The sequence below is a fragment of the Penicillium citrinum genome (genome assembly GCF_028827155.1).
Source record: "Penicillium citrinum strain IBT 23319 chromosome Unknown utg000006l:1.0-3011923.0:1.0-3012962.0, whole genome shotgun sequence".
NCBI lineage: Eukaryota > Fungi > Ascomycota > Eurotiomycetes > Eurotiales > Aspergillaceae > Penicillium > Penicillium citrinum.
Genome location: NW_026622691.1, coordinates 2,776,775 through 2,788,338, shown reverse-complemented (window position 1 = coordinate 2,788,338; position 11,564 = coordinate 2,776,775). Strand labels below are relative to the sequence as shown.

Here is an 11,564-nt window from a genome sequence, read left to right as displayed (position 1 = left end):
AAAAACTTTCGAGTATTCATCAATAGAGCAAAGTTTAGACAGAAAATGGTTAAATGAGTACAAGGCGCTAAGCGCAAAATTATTGTGCAGATAATCATGATATCATTCGAGTTTTTACACCCATAAACGAACAACTAGTTTAATAATCAAGGATGGCCCATGTATGCTCGTTCATGGTTGTGAAGATGATACCCGCATTGAGAAGCTCCTCTCCAGCCCGTGCCACGTCCATCGTCGGCAAAGAGAGCCTAGATGCAATATGTTGCATCTCCATACCCGCATCATCCTGCGTCTCCGATTTGAGAAGGTTATAGATCTTCCTTGCCAAAGGCGAGACTGACATGAGAGCCTTATTAGGGCCAGCGCCATAGTCATCCGCTCCGCCCATGACCGCATCACCACCAGTGGCATTACCAGGGGCGGCACCACCAGGGGGGCCACGAGTGAAGAATAAGTGCACGGCGGTCGCTTCAAGGAGGTGACAATGCAGCTCATCGAGGTTTGAGAGGGGCCGGACGCTGTGGGCACCGATATACCGCTTATTGGCAAAGGTTTTGATGGCGCCAAAGACACGAGCATATCCATTCAACACGACCTCTGACTTTCCATCGCCAGGTCCCTTCTCATCAGTTTCCATGCTATCGCGTGTAGCTGAGTCAACCCATTTTTTGACTTCGATCTCGCCGGTCCCATCGTCGATCTTGTATGTAATATTTGTGCTCTGGGAGCTGATGTTGCGGACCTGTCCGACGAAAAGAACGTGATTCACGTCTGCGCCGTCGATCTGGAAAGGTGCCTCGGGGTAGGCTGTAGTAGCATCGGCGATTTGCTTGACGGTAACAGGACGAAGAGTCTTGTTGTCACGGTTCTCACTCTATATATACAGGGACGTATTAGTTTGTCACGCCAATTTTACTCGAATTATACCTCCAATTCATACCTTTCCACCAGATGGAGAGTTCATCTCCCCGGCCATAAAGCCACCACCGCCGCCACCGTAAGAATTGTATCCGCCATCTAAAGGATAATGTTAGCTATTTATACAGAGTTCCAAATAGTATAGGATGGCTACATACCCATGATGTGAAGGTGTATGAGTGCAAGTTGAGTAGAGAAATCATTTTACTCAATCGGGCTCGAAAGCGTGTCGGACGCGTCGCGGGGACCTTGTTTGTTATGTTTGCACTCTGCCTTCCACTTATGTCACGTGAGATTAAGCCACCGGTTGCTCACCGCCTGCGGCGTTCCTAGATTTTTTTTTTTTTGCAGCAACGAAGAAAGCGGGTTTGTCGACGCAGAAGAAATATTCTTTCGAAAGGTGATTGAAAGTGATCGTGGCTGGACTGGGAACTGAATAAAATCAGTTCTATTAGTGCTCTATACCTTTCTGGCTTCTCGCTATCATCCTTTTCGCTCCATGAACTGAGCTATCGAACCACTATCATCTTCCTTTCCGCCTTCATTGGCGCTGTCAACTAAGTGAGGCTTTCCCTCATACCGCCGATATGCCTCATCGCGCAGCATCTCCTGCAATTTCGGAGAATGACTTCGATATAACGGGTGCACTCTTCCACAACGATAGCGATTCCGACTCCGGTAATGCCCCTCCCCAGACCAAGGCCCAGCCTGCCCAAGACCTCGATTTTCTGGGTATCGAAGACGACGATGGCGATGCGGCCTTTATCGCAAACCAGCAGGCTTCTGCCAATCGAAAAGGATCCAACCTGAAAGGCCGTACCGTGAAGAAAGGCGGTGGTTTTCAGGCTATGGGTCTCAATGGTGGCCTACTAAAAGCCATTGCTCGGAAAGGTTTTTCTGTCCCAACACCCATTCAAAGAAAGACGATCCCGGTTATTATGGACGACAAGGATGTTGTTGGCATGGCTAGAACTGGTTCTGGAAAGACTGCAGCTTTCGTTATCCCTATGATCGAGAAGTTGAAAAGCCACAGTACTAAGTTCGGTGCCCGTGGTCTGATCATGTCTCCATCTCGAGAATTGGCGTTGCAGACATTGAAGGTTGTTAAAGAGATGGGCCGTGGTACCGATTTGAGGGCCGTGTTGCTTGTCGGTGGTGACAGTCTGGAGGACCAATTTGGCATGATGGCCGGTAACCCTGATATTGTGATTGCGACTCCTGGTCGGTTCTTGCACCTAAAGGTTGAGATGGATCTGGATTTGTCCAGTATCAAGTACGTCGTCTTCGATGAGGCTGATCGTCTCTTCGAAATGGGCTTCGCAGCTCAGCTATCGGAAATTTTACACGGCCTACCTTCAACACGCCAAACGCTTCTTTTCTCCGCTACATTGCCCAAGTCTTTGGTTGAATTTGCTCGGGCCGGTCTTCAAGAGCCGACACTGGTACGACTTGATGCTGAAAGCAAAATTTCCCCCGATCTTCAAAACATCTTTTTCTCCGTCAAATCATCAGACAAGGAGGGTGCGCTACTTCACATTCTACACAACGTGATTCAGATGCCCACCGGACCTACGGAGGTCTCACAAAAGATGAAGGAAGAACCCTACGGCAAGAATAAAAAACGCAAGAGAGACGTTGAAAAGTCAGGCAATAACAGGGAATCTCCCACCAAGCACTCGACTATTGTCTTCGCTGCTACTAAGCATCATGTTGACTACCTCTACTCTCTTCTGATCGAAGCTGGCTTCGCTACCTCTTACGCCTATGGTTCACTTGATCAAACTGCTCGTAAAATCCACGTTCAGAACTTCCGAACTGGTGTCTCAAACATCTTAGTCGTCACTGATGTCGCCGCCAGAGGTATCGATATCCCCGTCCTTGCCAACGTTATCAACTACGACTTTCCATCTCAACCCAAAATTTTCGTCCATCGTGTTGGTCGTACCGCTCGTGCTGGCCAAAAGGGTTGGAGTTATAGTCTGGTCCGAGATTCTGATGCTCCTTATATGCTGGATCTTCAGCTTTTCCTTGGCCGACGACTAGTCCTCGGTCGCCAGTACGGAGAGAATGTCAATTTTGCGGAGGATGTGGTTGTAGGCTCCATCCCCAGGGATGGACTTTCTCGAAGTTGCGAGTGGGTCAACAAATTATTGGACGAGAATTCGGATGTGGCATCACAACGCCAGGTGTCTGTGAGAGGTGAGAAGCTTTACATGCGTACTCGCAATGCTGCTTCATCTGAGAGTGCGAAGAGAGCCAAACAGCTTACCACCACCGACGACTGGTCTGCAATCCATATTCTGTTCAATGACGAGGCTAGCCAGATGGAGAATGAGCGAGAGAAAATGCTTGCGCGAATTGGTGGATACCGACCCCAGGAGACTATCTTCGAGGTCCACAACCGACGTGCGGGTAAGGGCGCCGCGAAGGGTGAGGGTGAAGAGGCAATGGATACGATCAAACGACTTCGAAATACTGTTGGACGGAAGAAGGAGCGTGCTGAAGCCAAGAAACTGGCCGAGCTGGCCGAGCTTGGAGTTGGCAAGAGTGGCGATGATGGTGGCGAAGGTGAGGATGGAAATGAGGAAGATATTCCTGAGGAGGCAGGGGACAACATGTCCGAGGCAGACGAGTCTGATCTCGAAGTCACTTTCTCGGCCTATTCGCAACCTAAGAACAAAAACTCCGACAAATCCAATAGTGTATCAGCGGCCGCTTCGTTCCAAAATCCCGATTACTTCATGGGATACACGCCAACCAACCACAACTCTGCTGAGGACCGGGCTTATGGAGTTCACTCCGGTACCAACTCCAACTTTGCACAGGAATCACGTAATGCCGCTATGGATTTGAATGGCGACGAGGGCCAAAAGGCTCCTGGTGAGCGCCGTTCCGCACTGCGTTGGGACAAACGCCACAAGAAGTATGTGGCGCGTCAAAACGACGAGGATGGATCTAAGGGAGAGCGTTTAGTTCGCGGCGAGAGTGGTGCCAAGATTGCAGCCAGTTTCCGCAGTGGTCGCTTCCAGTCATGGAAGAAGGGCAAGCGTATGAGTAATCTGCCTCGTGTTGGCGAGGCCGAAACGCCTGGTCTCTCAACCGGACCGTCCGCTGGACCTCATGGACGATTCCGACACCACAAGCAGCAAGCACCGAAGCGAGCCGATCCAATGCGCTCGGATTATGACAGGATGAAGAAGAAGAATGAAGCTGCCCGTGAACGCATGCAGAACCAGGCCGGTGGCAGTGCGTATCGTGGAAAGAACGAGATCCGTTCGACAGACGACATTCGCAAAAATCGCAATTTGAAGCAGAAACGTCGGGAGAAGAATGCCCGGCCATCCAGGAAGAAATGAGCATGAATCAGCTTGGAGCAATTCTGTATAGTTTATACCATAGATGTCTGTATACCTGCATTGGAGATACCAATTATTGCTTTTATTTTATTCTTATTTTACTCTATCCATTGTCATCAAGTTTATTGTAATGTCTTCTTTTCTCTATCCTATCTCTTCGTTTCCATCTCTGTCTTTCCCTTTTCATTTCTACGTATTTCGATCGCTATTTTTTTATTCTGCTTTTTTACCCTGTCATCTGATCCTCGAGGACTAAATTATGTACCTGCGTATCTGCGAACTTAACCTGCCATGATATCCTTGACAACTGATTTACATACTATAGTCGACAGGTTCTAAGCCCAACCAGCTCAGCACAGGACTACTGGTGGCCCAAATCCGCAGCTGATCACCGTTGAGATGGGGGGGGGGGTCTACGGAGCATGTACTCCGTACTCCGTACATATCACACACATGCGAACGAGAGCCAAAAGCCTCGGGTTCGACGGAAAGAAAAGAAATAAAATCTTAAAAAGACCCTCAACTTCTAAATCCACGAGGAAAAATAGCCCCGAATAGTCTCCGAGGAATCCGGTCTGAAAAAAAAAAAATCCCAAAAATTTCCATCGGCGAATTTGAGGATCTGCATCGCTTTGACAAATCGTGCGAGCCACTAGGGGCATTTCCCCATTCCCGCTACTATCGAACTACCAAAGGACGCTATCCACACTATCACGGCACTATTATCATGGACTAGTATCTACTAACTAGAGTCACTTGAATCAGTCCGGCCGAAAAGATGGCAGCATGGACTGATCAAAGGAACCTTTTTCCTCCCATCAATTCTTCCTCCTCTCCCCACCTCAGCTCTATTGCCTTTTTAAGTGGTTGATCGTGCATGAACGGGGTGACAGACCCCTTACTGCTCCGCGTGCCGCATGTTCCACCCTGCACTGCACTGCACTGCAATGCTTGGATGCACCAACCCCCTTTCGGTCAGAACAAGGCGAGCCGCCTTTTGTCTTCCTCATCTTTCTTACACTCTCTTCGGCAGCTCCCGGACAGGTCCAGTCCAGGTCCCATGAGGCCCTGTCAATCACTCGATGACGTTTTTACTTGATTTACCCTGCCGCCCAACGCCAGGGATGAGCAATGTGCACGCGCACAGTCGATCTTCCAGAGGGCTGCAGCCACATCTTGATGCTTGGTACGGAGGACAGTGTCCGGTGTACATAGTTACAGTATGCATACACTCAGTGCATTCAGTGTGATACCTGGCTACAATCAGTATCGAAGTCCCCGGGAGAATAAGCATCCTCTATGGATCTATCCCGCTAGAAGTACTTTGTCCGGAGTACGAAGTATACATAGTACAGGATGGATATGCATGCCGAGAGACACCCTTCATTGAGGGTGTATTGAGCCGAGGGATTGGCAGAATCAGAATCAGAAATGGGGGGGTTTTGGGAAGTACGGAATATAATAATTCATTCCTGTCTCCAAGTGCAAGTGTGACGAACAAGTAGTATGGAGGACATATACATACACTACAGCAACCCGTTCTGGTGGAAAGTCTATCATTGTCATTGGTATCACCAATACCGTCGCGAACTGGATTTCCAACTGTATAGAATGCCGATCCAACCAGGAGCTTCCACATTATTTTGGATCGGAAGAAATATCACGCCTTTGTACCTTTGCCCCTCTTCGCAATCCCCTGATCCCTCCTCTTCCCCTTCCCCTCCTCGTCCTCTTGTCTGCAGCTTTCCGATTCATGGTTTATAGCAGGCCACACCCTGTTGTGAGACACTTTTCTTTTTTTATTTTTCTTTCTTTCTTTTCTCCTTGGTTTCTGCGGCCTTGATTCCTTCACATCCCTTTCTCTAAACGGGGGTATGTATTGTATTGTTTAGTTTGACATCCTTGGCCCGTGACCTTGCACCATCAATCCTCATCGGCTAGAGAGATTCGGTCCAACTATACAGAGTAACAGTAACCCCCCCACTCGTCCTCCGGAGCATAAACGGGAGGATCGACTTGGTCATTCAAAGTGCTGTGGTGCGAGTGGGTCCCATTTGTGATCTCCACTGCGGAGAATAACGACCATGGAAAGGGCGTTCGTTGGCGACAGGACTGGGACATGGTCAACTGAGTGTCTTGTGCGGTGTACAGGTGTACCCCTTTAGTGCAGGTGTTCGTGTCAACCTTGCCACAAAAGCAATTACCAAAATGTAAATATAAATGTAAATGTAAATTTAAATGGTATACTGTACGTACGGAGCACACAAGGGCGATATCATCATCAGTCAGACCAACAATGCAGGGACACAACCAGACTGTCGGTGATATACCTAGACTATACCTAGACTATACCTATACTAGTTATATACTTAGTATCTAACTCCAGAGTAATAACCATTGACTTCCCGCCTGGATAGTTCACCGCGTATCCCGTCCTCTTTTTTATCACACTTTACTTGTTTTTTTTTTCTTTTTTCTTTTCCCCTTTCTGCATTACTCAATATTCCGTCCTTCTAGGTATATCCCAATGTGGGGCAAAATAATTAGAATCAGGAATAAGGTGAAAAACTCAAAAAAGTCGTCGAGCAAAAAAAAGACACGATCCGATCGGAAATACTCACAGCGTTGGAAATCCTCCCCGGTGGTGGGTTACAGTATGACTTTGTTCAAATTTAAGTATTATTATTATTATTATTATTATTATTATTATTATTATTATTATTATTATTATTATTATTATTATTATTATTATTATTATTATTATTATTATTATTATTATTATTATTATTATTATTATTATTATTATTCCCGGATGCAATCTAACTAAATTGTATCAATCAATCATTAATCAATTATTTAATTCATATACTTATATGTACTGTATACTCCGTACGAAGTTTATACATACAGTAATAAGAAAAGTGGCTAATTTATGCCGATGGAATGTACTTTTCATTGCCGAGGCCGACTATTGGCAATGGCTGCGGGCACCGGCGTCGATCCGTCAATCTTTTTTTTTTCGCCTTGCTTCCGCGTCTGATTTTGGTATTTGGAGGGGAAATTGTCTCATCTTATACAAAATGTAGGAGCAGTAAGTAATTTCACTATAAATGATTGTATATAAGGGAAGGAATGGAAAGGAGATCATGTATACTTGATACATACTCCCCCCCCACCTCCCCGTTTGACTACATCCATGCTCACTCTAAACTCCATACGAATTGTAGATCCCTTCATGCCTTGTGGAAGAATAGTACATTAGAGGTCGGGGTATCACTGACAGCTTGTTCTCCAATCTAATGCAAGCCACTTCAGCCAACGAACTACTAGGGTTGTTCACGGGCCTCATAGATTTGCTAGTAACCCCCAGAAAGGAAAGAGGAGAAAAAGAAAAGAAGAAAAGAAATAATTGGAAACTAAAATCGAATAAAGTAAGAATACAGCATCTTCCATCGGAATAATTGGACGATGCTACAAGAAAAAATTAAAAAAAAAGGAGCCACAAAAAACCAGCTACAGCACACACTACAGCATTGCCCTCTCCACTTGAACCTTTGCCCCGGTACCGTTGGGCAAACCCCCCTCTTGCAAAACCCCCCCCCCCATTATTCAAAATGATCTACCTTGACGGAGATCAAGTCTATCAGCTACTTAGTGTATGCACTAGTTGTCTGCACTGACCACTACTTTCCTACCTGGTCCCTCCAGAACCCGCTTGACCTCTCCATCTCCCTCTTGTAAAGCCTGGATCCCGCAGGTTGGGTGTGCTACTCGACTGGAAGACCCAGAAGAACCCTAAAAAAAAATTAAGATAAAATAAAATACGAGAAACACAAAAGAACCCCGAGTTTTTATTTTCCTTTCTCAAAATCCAAAATATCAAAAATACTCTATCCGGCTTTACTCTGTCGGCTATTGTCAAAGGCTCTAGACTGAGGGCCCCCTTATCACTATTATTTCCTTGATATTTGCCCTTTTGGAAATTCTTTTTTTTTACCTTTTTGCTTTCTTTTTCTCCTTCTCCTCTATCTCTCATTCCCCGAGATTCCCACCGTCCTTTGTACACTGTACATGGTACGCCGTGATACTCCTTCGAAATAGAAAAGGGCGTGGGGAACAAGCAAATTAGGGCAACTGGGGTCAATCCACTTACATTCGAAGATCTATCTCGCTCCCACATCTTGAGGCAAAGTGAGAATAGCTTGTAAGATCAAAGCTGCAATCTTACTATCACGGTATAGTCCAACGTTTCTTTATTGTATCCGCCCCAAATAGTGCTTTTCGTTTCCGTCTTCCCCTTCCCAGAGCTACTCCACAGCACCTCGATGCACGGAACGTGGACACCGTCGAGACACAGAGGCAAGGAAGAGGGGAGAAGGGGGGGGCTTTGACATTTGCATTGCTGCACCTGGACCCTAGCTCCATGATCGACCACCATCCTGCAATAACTCGCCCTGGGAGGGGAAAGACATGCGCGGCTATGAGTAACCCTGCTGTCATGATCTGGAAATCTCCCGCTGATCGATGCAGTCTATTTTCTGACTCCTCCAATAGCGGATCTCGGTGGCCACCGATTATAAGCTCAGGTGGTCCTTTAACAGGCCCAAAAGGAGCTTGATGACGACCAAATATTGAATCCCACGCCTTTTACTCCTACCCCCTACACCGCTGCTGACACACTCTCGCGCGCGCGCTCTCTCTCTTTTTCTTGTGCGTGCTGCCTGGCACCGTTCTTTTCCCTTGCCCCAATCGCCGTTGCTTGTACCGTGCACCTCTCCATACCTTTCCTGTTACTGTACCCTCTCCCCTCCTGATCCCTTCTCCCCACCTATCATCCCCTTTCTCCTCGTTTTGCCAAACGCTAGGGATCCGTTCGCCAGATATGCTTCGCCCATCAGCCGGTTGGAGAGCCAGTGGTCGTCTTTTGTGAACGACAAGATCTTGTCTGGTAAACCGTGATTGCTCTGTGGGCCATTTTCTATACCCGAGTATCACCCGATGCAACCACTCGTGCTTCATCCCCCGAGCCTCACTTCTGCCCAGTTTGGACAACCCCGGTTCGACTCGGGCCCTGAGCGGCTGTTGAATCGATCCTGGACGACCAATGCTCGAGGGTATAGCCCCCGGGCTCCTCTGTCTCATCAATCGATGTCTGGTTCTCCTCGTCCTGAGGAGCCATCGGTAACATCTGGAGAGCCAAACCCCGTTGCATATCCGCCGGTGACTTCACCACAGACTACGGCCTCGCAATCTTCGATCCCTGCAATATCTGGACCATCACAGCCGCCGGCGGTGGTGAATGATCCTCTACCTGCACCTAATATCCCTTCTAGATATGAAGAGCATGCCCCACCGGCATATACTGGATCTCCAATCCAACATCAACCGCATCATCATCAACTCCATCATCACCAGCAGCAGCAACATCACCATCATCATCACCACCATCCGGAAGCACCGTCCTATCCACTTTCAGCACTGGAGCAAACTGCGGTTGGCCCTTCTAATCGAGTATTAGCCCAGAAATCAACCAGACGTACCAAGGCTCATGTCGCTTCTGCCTGTGTAAACTGCAAAAAGAAGCATCTTGGATGCGATCCAGCAAGACCATGCCGGAGATGTGTTCTAGCTGGAAAGGCTGTAAGTACCAAGTTTAAGTTGGCACCCATGCTAAAGATAGAAGAATTTCAATACTGACGTTGAATAAGTCTTCCTGTGTCGATGTTACACACAAGAAGAGGGGACGACCACCACTAAAGGCCGAGGATTCTTCACTTCGACCTTATACAGCAAACATGGAGAATCCAAACCTTTCAGTTGAGACTCAACCATCAATGGCCACCCAACGGAATGTTCTACACCGAGCTACCTCATCTCGTGAACTACGGCCCATGACCGATCTCCATGGGATGGGGGACCCTTCTCCGACAGCAGCATCAATGAGAATTCCACGTAATCAACCTCATCGTTGGTCTGCATCCGTATTCCCTTTGACTCGTCCAATGGATCCCTCTCCGCCAGTCCCAGGTAGTGCAGGTCGACGGCCATTCTCCTCCTCAGGACCCGCCTCATATGCAGCAGTCCCATCACATCCGCCACCTGCATTCGTCCCCATGGCTAGTGGATTCAACCCGGTATTGAATAGCTCGGCTCTTCCCCCTGGAATGGAAAGACGATATCCACCGTATGCTGGTCCAGCTTTACCGCCACCAAGTTCACCCTCACAGCCCCAGCCGACAAGGGCTCCATATTCCCCGTATACAGAAGCACCAGCAAGTACAACTCATCAACCGATGCAAATGAGCGATCCTCGAATCCCTCCAGGACCCCGTGAGCCCTATCTTGAATCCCCGGTTCGACTCCCTCCAATCCACCAAGCAACCGCAAGCCCGGTCCCCAACCATGCCCACCGACTCAGCGATCCATATCCTACTACTTGGATGACAGCTAGTTCTAACCGTGAAGAAAATCGAGAGCCTCGCTCACCACTTACGCTGCAAAGACCGATGGGACCAAATTTCACACATACTACACCACGCCAACACCAGCGATCTTCCTCTACGACTGGTCCCCTCGACCCGATTCCTCGTCATTTAGGACCAATCGACCTTCCCTCCCCCATTGCTCTAGGCCAATCGCCTCCAGTGACAAATCGGGCCGTCCAGCCCAACACCGAGGTCGAAAATAGCGAGCCAAGACCCATCAAACGGCGAAAGATGGCCTTAGACGATATGGTCAACGGCTAGAACATGTTCTATCGCTCACCACATCTTCCACGACATGGTTCGATAATCCTGTTTTCAGACAATATCCAAACAGCTGCCCTGGAGGCTATTGTATTGTATAATTTCAAAAGCCTTGTAGCAGGGTCTACAAGGAGCGATACCCAGCACGGTGCTTCCTCTTGGTTTTCAAATTATATTGGCAATCATTTGCTTTGTTTTCTCGTTGGTTTGAGTTTGACAGGAACACGAAAAGTTTTCCTTTTTGTTTTCCGGCTCAGTTCAAGTTATCATTCAAGTCGACCAGGGATATCTAACATCTGCTTTCTCTTGATTGACTTGTTCCTCTTCATGCGTGCATTTAGAGGATATACTAGTTGTTTTCGGTATCTCCTAGGGAAAAAGGAGTGGGGGTTGATGAACTCGGCTTTTCCTTTGTTATCATTTCTTTTGTTCGCACTGTTTCTCCCTGGTGCTGATCGTTTTGACATTTCCTTGCGAGTACCCCTTACAGTTGATGTTTTCAAGACATGGCATGGCGTTTAAGGAGAGATGGACTCGCTTTTAT

At 47.7% G+C, this 11,564-nt stretch overlaps 3 protein-coding genes across 3 annotated transcripts; 2 read left to right on the top strand and 1 right to left on the bottom strand.

Annotated features, from left to right (window-relative positions):
• Positions 1–139: 139 nt before the first annotated feature.
• On the bottom strand, positions 140–1,080 carry N7469_007578 (uncharacterized protein; the record flags this gene model as incomplete). Its single annotated transcript, XM_056646496.1, has 3 exons — positions 140–874; positions 941–1,017; positions 1,077–1,080. The coding sequence occupies 3 exons, from the start codon at positions 1,078–1,080 to the stop codon at positions 140–142; spliced, it is 816 nt and encodes a 271-aa protein (XP_056499937.1).
• Positions 1,081–1,505: 425 nt separating this feature from the next.
• Positions 1,506–4,274, top strand: N7469_007577 (ATP-dependent RNA helicase DBP10; the record flags this gene model as incomplete). The annotated part of the gene is made up of 1 exon (XM_056646495.1): positions 1,506–4,274. The coding sequence occupies one exon, from the start codon at positions 1,506–1,508 to the stop codon at positions 4,272–4,274; it is 2,769 nt and encodes a 922-aa protein (XP_056499936.1).
• A 4,998-nt stretch (positions 4,275–9,272) lies between these two features.
• Positions 9,273–11,020, top strand: sclB (uncharacterized protein; the record flags this gene model as incomplete). The annotated part of the gene is made up of 2 exons (XM_056646494.1): positions 9,273–9,914; positions 9,983–11,020. 2 exons carry the CDS (start codon positions 9,273–9,275, stop codon positions 11,018–11,020), a joined length of 1,680 nt encoding a protein of 559 aa, XP_056499935.1.
• Positions 11,021–11,564: the final 544 nt, after the last annotated feature.